This window comes from Bactrocera neohumeralis, chromosome 2 (assembly GCF_024586455.1).
Source record: "Bactrocera neohumeralis isolate Rockhampton chromosome 2, APGP_CSIRO_Bneo_wtdbg2-racon-allhic-juicebox.fasta_v2, whole genome shotgun sequence".
NCBI classification, from domain to species: Eukaryota; Metazoa; Arthropoda; class Insecta; order Diptera; family Tephritidae; genus Bactrocera; species Bactrocera neohumeralis.
Genome location: NC_065919.1, coordinates 47,038,215 through 47,058,223, shown reverse-complemented (window position 1 = coordinate 47,058,223; position 20,009 = coordinate 47,038,215). Strand labels below are relative to the sequence as shown.

Here is a 20,009-nt window from a genome sequence, read left to right as displayed (position 1 = left end):
TACAGTTGTCACCAGTTCAAAAAACATAGTTTTGAGAAAAACGCGTTTAAAGTTTCATACTAGCGCTTTGAAGTGCCCGAGCTCTCTTTGTTATTTGTCGAATAACTCAAAAACTAATTATCGGTTAAACGTGAAATTTTCAGAGAATATTTTTAAGATATTACGCTTATCGAAAATGCAAAAAAAAATTAATTTTTTGAAAATTCTGACTACCCCTAACCCTTAAGTTTCCCACGAAGTTTGTAACACCCAGAAGGGAACGGCGGAGACCATATAGGTAGAGTTTTGAGATATCGATCTGAATTTTTGCACATTTCTACACAAAGAGCTGCTCCGTTGTCGGAATCGGCGAAATCGGACCACTATATCATATAGCTGCCATACAAACTGAATAATTGGAGTCAAGTTCTTGTATGGAAAACTTTTTCATTCGACGAGATATATTCGCCGATATTGGCACGATTTATTATCCAAGACAACATTACAATCTCTGTAGACATTTTTTTCAGATCGGACTACTATAGCATATAGCTGCAATACAAATAGGCCGATCGAAATCAAGATAACGATCTTTTTATGCCCCTTTATGCTATAAAAATACTCCAGTGAAGGGTATTATAGCATGTTATCGATGCAGCCAAAGATAACGTTTATTTGAAATTGATGTTATTTTAACATCTGTAGTCCGATTTACATGAAGATTTGAAGAAGGAATTGAGTGTCTGAAATCGTTCTTCTTAAGCAAACTCATGAAAGGTGTTGAGAATACATATGTACATCTTGCATATTCAAACAACTGCAACCAACTTCGCTTAAAATTCTTCAGATGAGGCGGAATTTGCAAAAAGTAGCATCGTTCTCGATGACCTCGTTTTAAGCCCATGGACAGAAATAGTTTTGTTTGATTGAATTCTAGCATTGGCGGAACCATTTCTGAATCCCGGTAATAATTTAAAGCTTGTACAGCCTAATCGTAGCATTTTTAATGTCACTTCGACTTAATTGTGGTAAAGAATTTTTGTTTACTAAATAACATAAAACTAGCGTGTACTTTTGGTGCCCACTGTATGCATAGAAAAAATATAAATAATAATGGTACTTTCGAAATATTCAATACTCAATTATAATTTCTAAACATACGTTTTGAAAATGTTTAGTTCCGTCCGTCGTAGGCCACCCTACTTATAGTAATACCAGCAAAGCACGGCGCGTGTCATCACTCAGCAGCAACAGCAGATTGCCGTCGTTGTCTGTCGCTTGGGTTGTTATGCTACAGGAATACTGTTGTTGGCTGTTTGTTGCTGTTGTCACTGCTCCTATCTTTAGCAATCTGGTATTTATCGCCATGTTGTTGCATTTGTTGCTGCTGTTTTTGCGTTGTTTGCACGCTTGTCTTTGCCTTTGCTGCTGTGCGCATTCTACGGATCAGTAGTTGCCACCAGCCAGCATTTACACGCACATATCAATGTATGCATGTAGCTTATATGGAGCATGTATGTATGTGTGTGTGCGTTTACTCGACATATATTGCTCCGCTTGCATTCCGCTGCTCTCACACACTTAATAATCGCCATACTCGCTCATCTCGGCATCTGTCTGCTGCCACGCCCGCCAAACCGCCCGTTACATCGCCCACTCACTGCCGGCACACACATGAATTGCACCGTTAAGTGTTCACTTAAATTTGCTAAGCACAAACGAATCTACAGCTGCTTGCGGCTTACCAGGTATTCCTGCTGCTGCTGCTTGCGTGATTTTTCGCCACAAACACTCGCACACACACTCACATGCAGCTGTTACTCAGCTATGCGTGGCCTAATGTATGTGGTTGTGTGTATGTTGGTGGCACAATGCGATCATCCACTCTTGGCGCTCTGCTTATTGTTCTGCTTTTGTGTCCATCAAGTGCTTGTGCAACTCATTATTATTACCGCATGATTTTCCCTTCGAACATTACTTATGTGTGCTTACGAACACGCTTATGCCTTCACACATGCGTACTTATATAGTTCGCCATGAGTAAATACATATTTACACTTTTAATGCATGCCCACACATATGCTTTGTTGTCTTTCCTCGCACTTGCCACATGCAACACATGTTCGCCTTCTTTCATTGCACTCAAGATTTACCGTTAGCTGCTTGCTTGCACACAGCAATAATCTTGAGTGCGTGCCAGAGTGTCTTTTAAGTGATTTTCATTTGAACGCTTGGAAAAGTGCAACAAGCGAGCCAGCACACAAACACACATACATGCTATACAGACATCTGTAAGCATTTGTACACGCTTGTTTATGGCTGCAAATTAGCAAATTGAAACTACAAAATACTTTAAATTAATCATGCACTGGCTTATATTCACTTATATTCACTTTCATGCCAGCATAATTTCGCACATCGGCACTTGCAGGTTCATATTTACATGCAATACATATGTAAAAGTACATATGTATATACATTTGTACATGCCTGCTTCATTAGCATCGCTTGGTCTATGGACTCCTTCGAGCCGCAAATGTTGCGAGTTTGTTTGCCATTAAGAGCAATTGATTGCAATCTTACATAATGTGCTGCATTTTAATTGAATTTGCCATTCAACTGGTGTTTCAAAAATGGTCTGCAAATGAAGAATTTGTGGGTTTTCAGTAGTTTATTACATTTCGAATTCATTGAATTTGATTACAATTGATTATTATATGATAATTAATAATGGGTTGTCAAAACAGTCTTGCGGTATTTTTATTGAATTTTTTTTTTTATTGAAATTGAAATGAATTTTTGATGACTCATGCCCAGCGCTTGACCGATGCTACGGCTGCTACTATGCCGGTCTCTTTCGACCAATTCAGCGATCTTATCGCAATTTTCGACGACAGGCCTTCCGGAGCGTGGCACATCTTCGACCACCTTATTATTACATTTCATTATTACATTTTACATTATTGCACTCGCTGTTTTTTTTTTATATTGAAAATGCAATTTCATTGTAAAGAAATCGTTAGAAATGAATCATTAGTCACACATTTTTCCCAAATAAGCATTAGCTCGAGTAAAACTGTTCATCTTGTGGTTAGGTTAAACGGCTGATCAAAGATCGCACGTGATATAAGTAGTCCTTTGTGAGGCCATGGAAAAGAAGAACTTCTGTGTTCGAACTTATAAATTAGAAAAAAAAATCTTAGTAGCCACTACAAATTGGCACAGGTGTTTAATTTCCATTCCCGCGAGTTCAGTGGGATGTCCGAAGGTATGCGCTCCTACATAAGTGTATAAGCCTTGATCTCCCAAACGCGGAACAGTCAAGAAGGAAGTGTTGAGCTGTTTCCACCTCAACTTCTTCCACACAGCTACTACAGATGACGCCTGGTAGGTCCGTAATGCGTGGACGCCAATAGGACAGTGGTCTGTTAAAAGCCCCACAAGTAGGGAGCGGCTAGCCTTACGGGAGCAAAGAGGTGCTATCCTAGAATTAAAAGATGTTGAATTGTGAGTAGAACTGCTTCTGAGCCAGACCATGTGCTATCGCGCGGAATAAATAATAATCAGACGGTGCAATATCTGGTGCGGTTGGGGTAGAACTTCACACTTAAGCGTATCCTGGGTTTGGTAACGTAAAGCTGAGCGTTTTCATGCAGCAGAATCAATTTTTCCTGCCTCTATTGGTATTGGGGTTATAAATAATTCATGTTCCTTTTTATGAATTATTCCCAGCATGAAGTCGCTTTCAAATGACTTGGTGGGTGACCCGCAATGCTGCAGCAAGCTCTTCGTTTGATAGTTTCAAGCGTTTGATACGAATTCTCGTCGTGCAACGTCTCCAATGCGTCGTCTTCGAAGATTTTTGGCCTTCCTTTACGCGGTCCGCCGTCGTTAATATCGAAATCGCCTTCTTTGAGGCGACGAAATTAATCCACTGCACGTCGTTTTACATAGAGCAGCAGCTCCGTAAACCTTTTGCAGTTCCCGCTGTGCTTCAGCCGCCGATTTCTTTGACTGAAAGAAGAAAATCAACACTTCCCGAAGATTTTCCGTTTTCAAGGGTTGGCCTTCTTACGCGTGGACGGTCGTCGTTAAAATCGAAATCGCCGTCTTTGAAGCGACGAAATCAATCACGGTACGTTGTTTCACTTGAGGCAGCACTTCAGTAAACTTTTTGGAGTTCTCCATGTGATTTAGCCGCCGATTTCTTTGACTTTTGAAGAATATGTACTTTCCTTAGATCTGCATAAAAATATGCAAATTCTAAAGTCCTTCACTGTTACACTTTATTGATGACTTAACACCTCCTGATTATATCGTCGTTTACATATAATTTTACTTTATTAGTTGGCCCTTTCTACTTACGCTCAGTTCACATTGTGTCAAATCCAGTGGCGCTAAATCGAGAATAAAATTTCAAATGCCAAGAAGCTGTCAATTTCAATTATGGCGACATTTTCCTCTACTTGATTGACAGCACAGATTTTCACATAGTTGCCAAATTGGCCGTCATAAATTACTAGAACCACTCTATGCTGACAATTCTTTTCACTCAGTTTGACGTAATTGAAAACCGCACATTATACATTGTGACAAAAAAGTACACGGAAATTGTTAACAGAACACAAAAAATGCGATGGTGCATTATCATCGTCTAAAATCCATGTTCTTCCATTTCCGGCCGTTTTCGATGGATGTTCTCTCGCAAACGCCTCGATACGGCCAAACAGAACATGATGTACCAAACCACGAATATCGGAAAAAATACTGAGCATCACCTTGATTTTTGAGTGACTTTGGCGTGGCTTTTTTGGTTTCGCCTCGTTTTTTTCCTCCATTCCGATGATTGTTGACTTGTTTGCATGTCAAACCCACAAACTCATGTCTCATCGGCAGTTATAATGCTCTCCATGAATGTGGGATCGGAATTCGCACGAGCAAGCATGTATATAGAGACCTATTTACTGTACTTTTTTTTTAGGAAAAATTCAACTTTATCGGAACTGCGTAAGAATGGTTTCGACGATTCAGAGCCGGTGAAAATTACACAATGGATAAGCCAGCTAACGAAAACCGATAAAATCATGGAAAACATCGAGTTAGACCGTCATGTGGCTTCTTGCGACATCGCCCAGAAGATGGGAGTTAGTCACCAAACCATTTTAAACCATCTGCAGAAGGCTGGATACACAAACAAGCTTGATGTTTGGGTGCCGCATGATTTGACGGAAAAAAACCTTCTTGACCGAATCAAAGCCTGCGATATGCTGCTGAAACGGAACAAACTCGACCCATTTTTGAAGCGGATGGTAACTGGCGACGAAAAGTGGATCACATACGACAATATCAAGCGAAAACGGTCGTGGGCGAAGGTCGATGAATCGCCAAACAGTGGCCAAGACGGGATTGACGGGCAGAAGGTTTTGCTGTGTGTTTGGTAGGATTGGAAGGGAATCATCCACTATGAGCTGCCCCCATATGACGGAAGCTTAATTCTACCATCTACTGCGAACAACTGGACCGCTTGAAGCAGGCGATCGATCAGAAGCGTCCAGAATTGGCCAACAATAAGAGTGTAGTGTTTCACTTGGACAACGCCAGACTACATACTTCGTTGATGACTCGTCAGAAGCTACGGGCGAATGATTATCACCTGTTCCAGTCCATGGCGATCGCCCTTGTTAGAGTAAAGTTGAACTCAAAGAGCCTTGTGAAAAGTGGCTGTCCTAGTTCTTTGCAAATAAGGAGGAGGCTTCTACGAGGGGGTATTATGAAGTTGCCGTCTAAATGGAAACGTATTATCTAACGAAACGGCGCATATTTGAACTAAATCCGATCACTGTAACACTTTTTATAAAGCATTGAATACAGAGCAAAAAGGCGGAAGTGAGATAATTGACAAACAATATATCGAAACATAACCTTCTTTCCAAATCAAAAAAAAAAAAAATCAAAAAATAAATTAGATGATATTATTTACGGTTCATTTCATTCGTATATTACTCAACTTAAACGTAAAGCTACGATTACGAAAGAATTATGAAAGTTGATGGTTAAATGTCTGCTAGTTCTTGGGAAACCGGTGAACCATCTCTAAAAATAATCGATAATGATACTAATATTGAATATTTATACCTATGCTACATATGCTATAATATTTCAATGATAGAGATATTACTCAATATCATATTGTGTTTATTTTAGTTTCCGCTGGTATAGTCTTCATTTCTGCAAATACCGGAAAGTATGTCTTTTCTATTTGATTTGTTACATAGATACATTTATACTTACGTACAGTATATTTATGACCACATGCTATTTGTGTCTGAGGCATTAATATACATATGTACTTATATACGAGACTTGCAAGTTTAAATATATTTTTATGCTAGTGAATTGCACTAGGAATGTCCGTTAAGTTTTATGTGGTGGTATAAAGAAGTCATATAACATTTTCAACACCCTGCATTGAAACATCCGACTACATGGTGCGCATTATTTTAAGTCTGTATGTAAATAATGGCCATGAAGAAGTTCGAATAGCAATCATCCGTCTGAGGAAAAACAAAGCGGCGCGGGCCGATGGATTGCCGGCCGAGCTATTTAAACACGGCGGTGAAGAGCTGATAAAGAGCATACATCAGCTTCTTTGTAAAATATGGTCGGATGAAAGCATGCCCAACGATTGGAATTTAAGTGTGCTATGCCCAATCCACAAAAAGGGAGACCCCACAATCTGCGCCAACTACCGTGGGATAAGCCTCCTCGACATCGCGTATAAGGTTCTATCGAGCGTATTGTGTGAAAGATTAAAGCGAACCGTCAACAAACAGATAGGACATAATCAGTGTGGCTTCAGACCTGGCAAATCAACAACTGACCAGATATTCACCATGCGCCAAATATTGGAAAAACCCGTGAAAGAAGAATCGACACACACCACCTCTTTTTCGATTTCAAAGCTGCCTTTGACAGCACGAAAAGGAGCTGCCTTTATGCAACGATTTCTGAATTTGGTATCCCCGCAAAACTAATACGGCTGTGTAAACTGACGTTGAGCAACACTAAAAGCTGTGTCAGGATCGGGAAGGACCTCTCCGAGCCGTTCGATACCAAACGAGGTTTTAGACAAGGCAAAACTACGAAGTTGTAGATAATTTCGTCTACTTAGGAACCAACATCAACACCAACAACAACGTCAGCATCGAAATTCAACGCAGGATATTTCTTGCCAACAGGTGCTACTTCGGACTGAGTAGGCAATTGAAAAGCAAAGTCCTCTCTCGACGAATAAAAACCAAACTCTATAAGTCACTCATTATTCCCGTCCTGCTATAAGTTGCAGAGGCATGGACGATGACAACAACTGATGAGTCGACGTTGCGAGTTTTCGAGAGAAAAGTTCTGCGAAAGACTTATGGTCCTTTTTTCCAATATCGAATTCGATGGAACGATGAGCTGTATGAGATATACGATGACATTGACATAGTTCAGCGAATTAAAAGACAGCGGCTACGCTGGCTAGGTCATGTCGTCCGAATGGACGAAAACACTCCAGCTCTGAAAGTATTCGATGCAGGACCTGCCGGGGAAAGCATAGGAAGAGGAAGACCTCCACACCGTCGAAAGGTGGAGAAGGACCTGGCTTCACTTGGAATCTCAAAATGGCGCCAGCTTGTGAAAAGAAGAAACGACTGGCGCACTGTTGTTAACTCGGCTATAACCGCGTAAGCGGTTTCCACGCCAGTAAAGAAGAAGAAGAAGAAGTAATGAATAATTTTTAGGTTTATTTACCAACTGAGTTGGTTAGACCTGTTTTAGAATCCTCTATTATTAAGTGCAATAATTAAATGCTTTTCACACTGAATTATTCAGTATAATTGTTTTGTATTTTGCTAAGAACGGAACACAGAAATCCTGTCAGAAAGTTTAACAATTACCAAGTCACTCGAATGAACTAATAGAATCTGTGAGAGTGGCTTGCTTAAAATCTATCGGGTCGCATCGCCACTGCGGTCAGCATTTTGACGTCAAAGGAACTACTTTTTTTTTTTTTGTACGGATTCTTTCAGTTCATTTCAATATAAATGCCAAATAATAAAAAATCCAATACCAACTGATCGTGTATATCCTTCATAAAACTGTCCGAAAGTCGATCAAAAAACTCATAGTAGTTCTAAACTAATTTCCAGAAAGAAACTGTGAAAAAGGTATTTACAGTTACTGATCTCACCAAGGCATTCTGTAACAAATCCCTGCACTTCTGTAGTCGATAAGACATTTACTGGCCATTTAAGCTAATACATTCTAATCCCCCTGATTTCTTTTGTAATTACATTTTGTTATTAAACCAAGAAACTGCTCATTTGCCCGAACCGTCGCCTTCGGATCACAATAGCATATAGTTACCAGAGAAACTGCTTGAATGGAAAACTCACTCATTTGACAAGATATATTGACAAAATTCGGCATGGGTTATTGTTCAAGCCAATGATGCAATCCCCGAAGAAATTGTTCAGAACGGATCACTATAGCATATAGCTGCCAAACAAACTGGTCGATCATACTTAAGTCCTTTTAGAAAAAAAAAATTATTTGACAAGATATCTTCACGAAATGTGGAATAGAATAGTTTCCTAACTGTAATGGTACATTCTCTGAAGAACTTAGTCAGATCGGACGACTATACCGTATAGCTGCCATACAAATTGACCAATCAAAATCAAAATAAAGATCTCCGGTGAAGGCAATGACAGCTTCGTTTCAGTCGAAGTTAACGTGTTTGTCTAAAAACTAGAGACTTTTTTATAATAAATAAATGAAACTTTCCCTCAACACCTAGTAAGTTTACTCAATTTACTTTAAGAAAAAGAAAATAAATATTGAAAAATTTCAAAATTAAAAGGACACCCCTAATACAAGATATGTATGTCTACTGAACACATTACAACCTAGTACATTACAAGCTTCTGCTTTTCGATTTACAACCTGCGCATGCTGCAGAGTTATGATTTAGACAAAGTGACTTAAGCTTCCTGGCACACTTGGCAAGCTTGTCACCGCTTGTTCCGCTGAATGCTTTTCAAATGCAATACTTTGCTTTGGGGCAATAAAGTTGCCATAATGAGCTCAATAACTCACTGCAAAATGAGGCACACACACTTTTATGCAGCTGTAAGTGTGTACACTTATATATGTATGTACAATACAACAATAACAAATACATATTTTACTGTCACTGATATCCTTTCGAATGTGGAGCAAATAGCACTTTCTACACATTGCTGCCACCATCTCATCCCACTTCAACTTGGCGTTGCCGCTTTTAGGAGTGTGTACGTGCAACATTGCACTTTAAACCCAGTTTTAGCTCTTCCTACTATTTTATGGATGTTTTTGCTACGATTTATCTACAACTTAGCTGTCTACTTTAAAATATTTTATGTTTTATTAAACTATTGTTGAATTGCATATTTATGTCTTGCTCTTTCCTCTGTATTTCTCTTTGCAGTGCACTCCACAGTTAAAGCTCCAAAATGGTGATAAGCAATCCGGATGCAGTGGCCGCCGCCGCCACCACGAACAATACTGCTGGCGATGCGGTTGACTTGGCACATCCATCGGGTATTCCACGTGATAGAATCGATAATATAATGAGCGGTATAGCAAATACGGGCGATGTGAAAATGAATAACCACCGAAAGAAGCTGCGTCAGAGGTGAGTTTGATGATGATAAGAGCTTTTGGTATTTTAAGCAGCTTTTCATGTGTTTATCTAACGACTAATGAATCTTGTTACTTCACTGTCCTTCCCTTAAGGTTTGACATTATTAAAAAGTTAGGTCAAGGCACATACGGCAAAGTGCAATTAGGTATAAATAAGGAAACCGGCCAGGAGGTGGCTATAAAAACTATAAAAAAGTGCAAAATAGAAGCTGAGGCGGATTTGGTGCGCATTCGTCGTGAGGTGCAAATTATGAGCTCGGTGCAGCATCCCAATATCATACATATATACGAAGGTAAGCGGAGCTTTTATGTCTTATTTAATGCATAGATAAATTAAAGTTTTTTGTGTAGTAGTTTATGCTGTGGGCAAAAAATATTAAGACTTTTGAACCTAAATTTCGCGTGAAACCCCATTTGTCGAAGTGTTTTAGATTGGTACAAATTATTCAAAAAGCGTCGAGAACGCGTTGTCGACGAACCATGCCCAGAGGGCTAGCAGCATCAACTGAGCAAGCAACTAGCATCGTTGGAATATCGGAAGAATCAGTGAAAATTTTGAAAGATTATTTGAGCTTAAGAAAAGTGAAAGCACTATTGTTTCAGAAATCACTAAATTCTTTCGAAAAGCTGTGTCGCTTATATGTCTGTGAAATAATGCTTTCCGACTGCCGGAATGTTATGAAACGTTTTATTATTGACGATGACTTTTGGATCTATGCTTTCGACCCGGAAACAGACGATGAATTGGCCGAATATCGTGGCAAAGGGCAGCCGAAGCGGAAAAAAACCACGTCAAAGCAGAGCAAAAATCAAAGTTGTGTTGATTCCAATTAGTTGTCATCGAAGTCATTGAGATCGTTTCCTTGCGCTTCCGTTAGATGACTTCGATGACAACCAATTTGAACCCTACTACACATGTGGGGATTAGATAAACGTTACAACAACAACAATTACTGCCCTGAATAACAAGACTCGCCGTCCATTGGCTTCATTCCGTATATATCTTTAAATACATAATATACTTTAACAGAATTTGTTAATATTGACTTGGTACTATTAATGAGGTTAATCGGTATAGTTATGGTATATATTCGCCTACTTTTATAAATCAGTTATTTTTACTAGATGCTTTTTCCTTGGAGTTCCTTAATCAATGTGAATTTAAACAATATATATTTCTTTAATCTTGCAGTATTCGAGAATCGTGAGAAGATGGTGTTAGTTATGGAATTCGCCGCAGGCGGTGAACTGTATGACTATCTCTCGGAACGTAAGGTGCTATCTGAAGAAGAGGCGCGTCGCATATTCCGGCAGGTGGCTACGGCTGTCTACTACTGTCATAAGCACAAAATTTGTCATCGTGATTTGAAGCTGGAAAATATACTACTCGATGAGCATGGCAATGCGAAGGTTAGCGAACGCAACTTAACCTTACGTTTACACATTTCCAATACATTTCATTTACATTTTCAGATCGCCGATTTTGGTCTCTCGAATGTGTTCGATGAACAAAACTTACTATCCACATTTTGCGGTTCGCCGCTTTACGCCTCTCCCGAAATTGTTGAAGGTACTCCCTACCAAGGTCCAGAAGTCGACTGCTGGTCCCTTGGTGTGCTCCTCTACACTCTAGTCTATGGATCGATGCCATTTGATGGTTCCAATTTTAAAAGACTTGTTAAGCAAATCAGTCAAGGTGATTACTATGAGCCAAAGAAACCGTCGCGTGCCTCAACGCTCATACGTGACATGTTGACGGTGAGTCCACGCAAACGTGCCACCATCGAACAGATCTGCGCCCATTGGTGGGTCAATGAAAATGATAATGTCTCATGTTTGGACTTGGCTGAAGAGCTAGCGACACAAACACCGGTACGTTTGGATGTGTTGCTGTCGTTGACACCGGCCGCTGTGACGGCCGATCAATTGGTTGTGCCATCCGCTGATGCGGGTAAAGGAGAACGTGTGCCACGAAGCCATTCGGTGGGATCGATACGTGATATGGGCGGTAATACGGAAGCGGAACGCAGAATATTGGACATGGTGGCTGGTATGTTGATAGTAAATGCATTTATAAATACAATTTAGAGAGTTCAGCAGAGATTGTAAAACGTAAACTTGTTTGGATACATAACCTAAATTGGTGACTTTTACAAGCTCCCGCTCGATTATTTGTTTGAAGCTTTCACATTTTGCTTAATTCTATTTATATGTGTGTATGTATTTAGTAGCTGCAGTTGTCCCGTTGTCTGTAAATAGCTGATAACTGTCTTTTCCTACTCTTCATGTGTCTCAACTTTACTCCTAACTATCATTTCTGCGCTCCTCCGAACCCAACTTATTCATATATACTGTATATTACTAAAAAACTACAATTTCTTACATTGAACTCTGCCCATGCACACATTCAAGTGGACTAAACTTGTGTTTCCATCATGTAATAACCCATAATTCATCACATCTCCTCTTCTCTCTCTTTTTCCACATATCTCTCTACCACTCTAGCTGGCGGCGAAGCAGCACTCATGCCATCACCAACACGCACAATCACACCCACGCAGAGCCCAGTGCAGAGTAAACGCAAACTCGAGACCACAGTCTCCACGGAGAACGCACATGGTGCGGCGCTCAAGAAGAAGGATAAACTCGGCAGCAGCTCAATGGTACTCGGAGAGTCCAACCTGCCACGACCACAAGAAATACCCATGGAGACGGAGGAGGACGAAGCTGCAGAGCAGGAAATTGACGAAGAGCCATCGGCCGCAGGAAATACAATGCCATCGAGCAGCTTCTCCCAAAGGGATATGGAAATGGTGGGTGATCTATGCGAACAGCTGATTAAGGAAGAGTCAAAATCGCCGATCGCTGCACCACTGACTGATGCCAGCACTACTGTGACACCTACACATGGAGGTGTGCTGCGCCAAAAAACGATCAGCAAGTTAGAGTCGTTGGAAGAGGCGCCTGAAGAAAAGGACGCCACCAAAGTTATTAAGAAATTCGTCAATAAGCACAAAACTGCTGATCTGGTTAATGCCATCGGTCAGATAACACCGACAGCTGAAAAAACCAGCGAACAGTCTACGCCCACACCTGCTACAACAACAACAACAACCAATAATGCCAAAAGTGCAATCGCCAAGCCAACAGCGACAGCCGCCAATAACGCCACACCAGCGCCCTTCGTGCGCAAATGCAGTTTGCAAGATGAAGGTTCCTTGAGTAAGTTCAATGCCGACCGACGAAAGTCGCGTGTGCTCGAAACCACCGAAAAGTTACAGCAAATGAACACCAGCAACGCTACCGGTGGCGGCAGTGAAAAACCGAAGAAGTTCAGCATACCCGGCGTAAGTGTCGGCAGTTTTAAGAAAGAATTCGAACGTAAAGCCACAAATCCGCCAGTACAACAAGGCCCCACACCAGGTGAGTTACGCGCAATGGAAGAGGTGGCGGCTGCAGCCGCTGCCGCCCAAGAATTGGAGGCAGAAGATCAATCGCCCACAGCTGACAGTGCGCAACAGCCAACAACACCCGTGCCAACCGGTCATATTGAGTCAAGCGATTCGAAAAACTCCGTTGCATCGCTGTCACTGGAAGACGCGCGTCGCTCCATGGAGAATTCGATTGCGCTGCTGCGTCAGGCGCAAAGCGAATCCTCGAAAGAGGTGGATCAGCTGTGCGCGCAAACAGAGAATATCGAAGTCAGCGAGGCCAGCAGCCCAGTAGTGACGGCCGAACGCGAGCGGAAGTTGAAGAATGCGCGCGCCATTATCGGAAATGCCATACAGCCAGGTAAGTGCGAAGCAAACGCTGCTAAAGACTTTGCAGTAACTCAAATAATAACAATTAATGCTAATGCCGGAATGTGTTAAAACAAACAATTGAGAAACGTTATGCAGTAGTACACTACTTCACATGCTTGCCAGTAATGTGCTTTGAATAACTATATGGGAGTTCTAACCAAAATTGTCCAAAGTTTATAACAAGTTCTCTGAGTTTAAGAAATAAAATTAAATTGTTTAGCATGCAATCGCAACTTTTGTAAAGCAAACGGTTTAGACAGCGAACCGTTAGATAACAGTCGCAGCAACCTCGATCTAATGAGTCTTTATTGAATTGAGGAACGCGAGACGGACTGCTTTACTAAAACATTCCTTAGACTGTCCTTCCGCTTACCTCGCTATTAATTTCACTTATTAACAAAACTTAAATCAATTGAACTGTGCTGTCTTCTCTTGCTAAAACTTAGCATTTTGGAGGAGAAAGTGAGAGATATATTACATACAAACTGTATCCAGATTTAGGAATTTAGAAACCCTTAAGTGGTGAGCCCAGCCTAGAGCTCTCCAAACTGCCTTATTTTGACAATTTATTCAATTAATTATGTATTTGAATGTATTAAAATTTTGTTAATAATTTGATAGAAACTGTTGGCTACTCGGTAATCATCGATATGTCATTTTTGAAAAGGGCCTCGACGAAGCGACGGCGTTTCTACGGGAGCTTAATATAAAGATGTATCCGTTTCGAGTTTCCCTACTATTTAAAGAAAAAACACAGAAAGAACATTCATTGGCATTTATGGTTTGAAGAATATCTCTTACAAATGTTGGCTCCTGCTACTTCTCAGATCATCCATCCGGTGAGTCCAATTTTCGATGACTCGTTCGAGCATTTCGACAGGTAACTGGCGAATGACATACGGGATGTTTTGCTTCAAGGCCTGAATAGAAATGAGATTGTCTAACGGTGTAATATCACACGATTTTAGTGGATGAACGACCGGCCCAAAACGTGAAATTAGCTGCTCACCGGAGTGTTCTCTGAATAGATCCATTGATGTGTGGGAAGTGGCCCCGCCTTGTTCAAACTAAATGTCGCCGAAATCACGAGCTTCAATTTCAGGCATCTTAATGCAAATAGTCGGTTGTCATGGCGCGATAATGGTCGTCATTGACGGTTATGCCCTCACCGGTATCATTTTTGAAGAAATATGGACGATGATTCCTCTTTCCCACAAACCACACCAAACCGTTGTTTTTTCTGGTTCAAATGGCAGCTCTTGAATCTTTTCAGGTTGCTCTTCGTCCCAAATGTGGCAAATTTGCTTTGTTACAAATTCATTGAGCCACATCGCTGTACAAAAATTTTCACGAAAACGTCGAATTTTTTTGAAACTTTTCAAGAGCCCATAGTGCGAAGCGATGTCGCTGGAAAGGTTGAGTGCCTTAATTCTTGGACAAGCTGTATTTTGTACGCTTTCAATTTAAGATCTCAATGTAAAATGTGCCAAGTTGTTCCATACGTCAGTCCGAGTTGCTGCGAACGGCGCCGAATCGACTCTCCACGGTCTTTGTGTACATTCGCAGCTACTGCTATATTATTTCCACTGCGTGCTAGACGTAGTCTATTCGGTCGAATATTATCCAATAATGAATACAGGTTCTTAAGTTGGGAGATGGTGTTGCGTATAGTGCGCCCAGTAGTCCGATTAAGTTGAGCAAAGCGCGCTAAACACATTCTTTACAGAACGAGAATTTTCGTATTAAAGTTGAATGATTTGTAAACGTTAACAATACGAAACAAAACTAACATTTGTTTGGCACGACTAAAAAGGATATAAAAATTACTCCTACTTGGATCACCCGTTATTAAGTTTTATGTACATACCAAAGGTCACAGTTTTGATAGGGATTTTATGGCCCTAAAGTGTGTTTTAAGACATAAAAATTCGATTTTATTTGGAGAGCTCTAGACTGGTCTAACCCCCTAAGAGTAAGGTAAAGAAACGAACGACAATTTGATTTTGCCTTAGAACTCCTATATTTTCTTTCTCCGCACGACATTTCATACTTGCCGAAAAATTGGTCTTCTTAACAGAAAATTTCAAATACGAATTTAAAATTTTTTTTTTAAACCACATTTTAAAAATATTTTTCAAAATTTATAAAAAATACACAATCAATACTTTGGCCCATCAAACATACGATTTCGTCTCCCTCGGCATAAAAAAAAAACATTTTTAGTAGTTTCATTTTGCATTCGTTCATCACTTTTAAGTACTTCCATACATCCCACAAATACATACACATACTACATATAATTTCAAACCGACAGTAGCACACTCACACTCGCCCAAACCGACACACACACACACTCACACGTACGTTCATTTGCATCATCTCATCATTGGTTCATCTATTTTAGTTATACGCAGGCCACCATCACAACCATCCTTTGGCAACGGCGGCGGGGGCTACGGTCAAATGCGTGCAGCCAGTGGCGGTTTTATTGGTTTTGGCAGCAGTGGCAGCGGCATCGGCAGCGGCAGCATGAACGGCATGGGTGGCGACAGCGGCTGTGGCTCCATGGGCGTCCACGCTCCATTTGGCAGCGGCAGCGTCGGTGGCTTTGGCTGTGGCGTCTTTGGCATCGGTAATAACAATGTTGTTGGCAGCCATGCACCACCGCCGCAAATGTTGGCGTACAATATGAGCGCCGCTCCGCAGACACCGCCGCCTCTGTTGACATCGAATGCAAATGCAAATGCGAAGGCAAATTCAAAAGTGAACGCGAACGCGAATGTGAATGCAAACGTCGCCCTCGCCGCTGCACGGCAGCACATAATGGGTCGTTTGGCAGCTACGGCTACGGCTGGTGGTCAGAATGAGTACCAAAGCGAGTTTTCACCGTCCAATTATTTCATACAGTCACCTCCCTGCACTCCCTCTCCCCTGTATAACAGCAATAATGCGAATATCCAACCACACCTCCATCACCAACAACCACAAGAACATCAACACTATTCACAACAACAACAACAACAACAATTGAGACAAGCACAAGCACAGCCCAGTCAATATCAAGCTACTAATTCTTTGCCGCAATCAACACAAAATCAACTCTTGCAATTCCAACAAAGACTACAACAATTACAACAACAAAGACAAAGACATCATCAAGCGCTAATAGAGCAGCAAAAAGAATTTGAATTACAACAGCAGCAACAACAACAACAACAATACCAAAAACAAGCATTTCCCCAACCATTATTGCAACAATATCAAAATAAACAAGCTCACAGCATGTCAATGCCACACACACTAGCCGCATCTGCCACTGCCACTGCCGCCAACGTCAAAAATACCGCCATTTCCTCTACCGCCGCCACCGCGAATAGTGTGCCAAAACCGTTTTATAATGCACCACCTCCTTCGATATTCTACAAATGTAAGTTTAGTTGTCGTTCGTTCGCCCGTTCGTTCGTTTCTTAGTTCGTTAGCTGGTTCGCTAGTTCTTTCTTATACTCTTTTGTTTTTTGTTTTTTTCTTTCCGTTCTTTTCCTATTTAAGCCTTTTTGTTGTTGTTGTTATTTCCTTTTCGAAATTTATGATTTCCAAAATTGTAGACTTATTTTAAATATATATATATATATTATTTTTGTTATTTTTTCCGTTTGTTGCTTCTTTTTGTTTAACCATAAACACATATATGAATACAGGGTTTTCCAATAAGAGTGATATGATTTATTTTCCAAAGAAAACACACTAATTGTTAAGGGAATCCAAATGTTTTTTTATTTAATGTGCGGAACAATCGATACAATTAAGTTCTGAATATAACTGCATTCAAAAGGCCTCCACGATTTTTTTTTGCAGAATTCGATGAACCCAATTTTCGAGTACTTTTTCCACTAGCGCAAGTCGTATCTCATAAATAGCACGTTAAATATTGACTTCTAAAGCTCGAAGCGAGTCTGGTTTATTGCTAAAGACCAATGACTTCAAATAACCCCACAATAAGTAGTCTAATGGTGTTAAATTACGACTTCTTGGAGGCCGCTCAATGTCAAAATGTCTTGAAATAATCGAATCTCCAAACTTTTCTCATAATAATTCGGTTGTTGTACGTGCCGTGTGCCACGTAGCCCCGTCTTGTCGGAACCCGATGTTGTCAAGATAAACTTTTCCCATTGCGGCCATAAAAGGTTGTTTTTTGTCGATCTATAGCGCTCTCCATTGACAGTAGCGGAGGCACCAGTTTCATTTCGAAAGAAGTGCGGATCGATCATTCCACCAGACCACTTTAGGTCACAAATTTAGGTGAATGTAATGGTTGTTCATGAATAACTTGTAGATTTTCTTCGCACCAGAATCGATACTTTTATTTATTTACCGCGCTATTCATTTGAAAGTGAGCCTCATCGGAAAAGATGATTTTCTTTAAAAAAAAAAAAACGTTTTCGAGTTGTCCCAAGTCAAAAACAGCAAATTTATGACGTTTACGTTGGTCCAATGGCTTCAGTTCTTGAGTAAGAAACAATTATATACGGATGCCCAAATGTTTCTAAAAATCCGCCAGATCCCAATTCTTGAGAACGTCTTGGAATCGACAAATTGAGGTCTTCAGCAACATTTGCCTGAACGGCAGTATTATTTCCATTACTTCCTTATTGGCACTTGAACTTTATGTAAAGAAAATGTAAACTTTCAACAATTCGAAGAATACCAAGCGCAGGTGGACGATTATTACGACCATAAAATGGCAAAAGCGCACGAAAAGTTGCAATTCGAGAACGATTGTTTTGATAATAAAATTAAATAATTAATAAAGATTGTTCCTGCGTATGTATTTCCATTATGATATTAAAAACATTAGTGAATAAAATGAAAGAAAATTACATAACAAGATATATTAAAAATGGCCGAAATGAGACTTAGAAATCATATCATCTCTATTGGAAACTCTGATACATCTCGCAACGCAAAGCCTCTCAAAATACACCCGGGATTTTGTAAATACACACAGATGGTACCATCATAAAACGTGGTGTTGTTTAGTATTGCTCTCCTATTTCGGTTTGATCTTCGTAGAAAAAAATAAATCCACACTCGATACATCCTTAGAAACTATGTGAATATCCTTCGAGAAATATTTGAAATTTTCGATGAATTTTGCGCACGTTGATTATCCCTCACTAACTTTGCAGTTATCCTCTTATTTGTGCTTTATGTTTTTTAAACAGAACCACTCGATAAGAATCCCCCTTAAATGTGAAAGAAAAATGTATCCGAACATACTGTACATAGTTATATACGAATATACTATACATCGTTACACACAGTGATTCAAATAATAACGTCGGCAACTAAAACAAAGCGGACTTCAGATTCTTTCGTAGATCTAAAATCAATGTGAATCCGCTGTCGACTCCAAATACCAACAAATTGGGTCCATTTCCTCGGGTCGACGTAACCTGGATGGACTCGAATATTTATCCGACCACGGATTGTCAAATACCAAAAATTAGGTTCATTCCCTGGAATCCCTTGACTTCATGGCTGCTTTCTGATACAACAACAACCAAAAGTAGTCGTTGTCTGACTTCAAATGATTATTCTTGTGACAAAACCTTTCATAGATCGGGATTAACTAGATATCGTTTACAAGACTATCAACGACCTTCTGACATAAAGGAGGCTAATGGAAAGCCTAAGCTCTGAACTTACTACCTCAACGAGCCTTCTCAGCTGGTATAAAGGAATCCAGTTAGGTCTACTATGAAATTAAATACGATCTCACTTCACCAAATAAGTTAAAAGTCTTATGTATCTCTAGATTATAGCTGCATTTTATTTCTCAGACTTTGAGAGTAGCGAATCGACACAATCATATGTATATATATATGTATGTATATATAGAAAAGTAAGAAATTATAGCAGTTTAATGAGGTATCCCCATACTCTTTTGCATTAAGCTCATCTGGTTCGCTTTTTCTCTTGAATCCAGTTGTAAATATTTGATAAAAGAGTAGAGCTTAAGTAAAGCAATTTGAAAGTAGTAAGAAATGGTAAGAAGACAAGATCGTTTTTGTCTAATCGTAATATACCGTTGAAGAGTTTTAAGGCTGGCTTTAATTTTTTTTGAAAGGCTTGACCGAATGAATGATTGAACGAATTTCATTTTGTCAAATCAGCTGTTGCTCGGAAAAATATTGAAGGCCGCCATTTCGAGTCCATTACCACGGGTTTACGAAATACGAAAGCTACAGAAATAAAACAGTACTTTTTTTGTAGGCTTAGGCTTACGAAAAAACGTTAGAGACCTTTTACGTAACCTTCTCGATTACTTTTCGTCAAATCTTCCACAATTCTGACCACAAAGCTCTTTTTCTGCACAATTTAGGGACTGTCTTACGTGCAGCTATAATTTCTATGAAGGACAGATCGATATTCTAGTAAATGTTTTCTGATCTCACTCATTTACCACAAGTATTACAGGTATCTTGCGAAACTTATTCAAGT

The 20,009-nt window shown here is 40.0% G+C and overlaps 1 protein-coding gene across 15 annotated transcripts in view; it reads left to right on the top strand.

Moving 5' to 3' along the window:
• LOC126751314 (serine-rich adhesin for platelets) overlaps positions 1-20,009 on the top strand; it is a 140,858-nt gene that overhangs the window by 88,298 nt on the left and 32,551 nt on the right. For all 15 annotated transcript variants that reach the window (XM_050461480.1, XM_050461479.1, XM_050461478.1 and 12 more), the window contains 5 exons: positions 9,491-9,697; positions 9,799-9,998; positions 10,898-11,115; positions 11,179-11,755; positions 12,211-13,497. In XM_050461480.1, coding sequence (XP_050317437.1) covers positions 9,516-9,697; positions 9,799-9,998; positions 10,898-11,115; positions 11,179-11,755; positions 12,211-13,497 — 2,464 coding nt within the window. In that variant the 5' untranslated portion in view covers positions 9,491-9,515. The remainder of the gene's footprint in view (positions 1-9,490; positions 9,698-9,798; positions 9,999-10,897; positions 11,116-11,178; positions 11,756-12,210; positions 13,498-20,009) is intronic.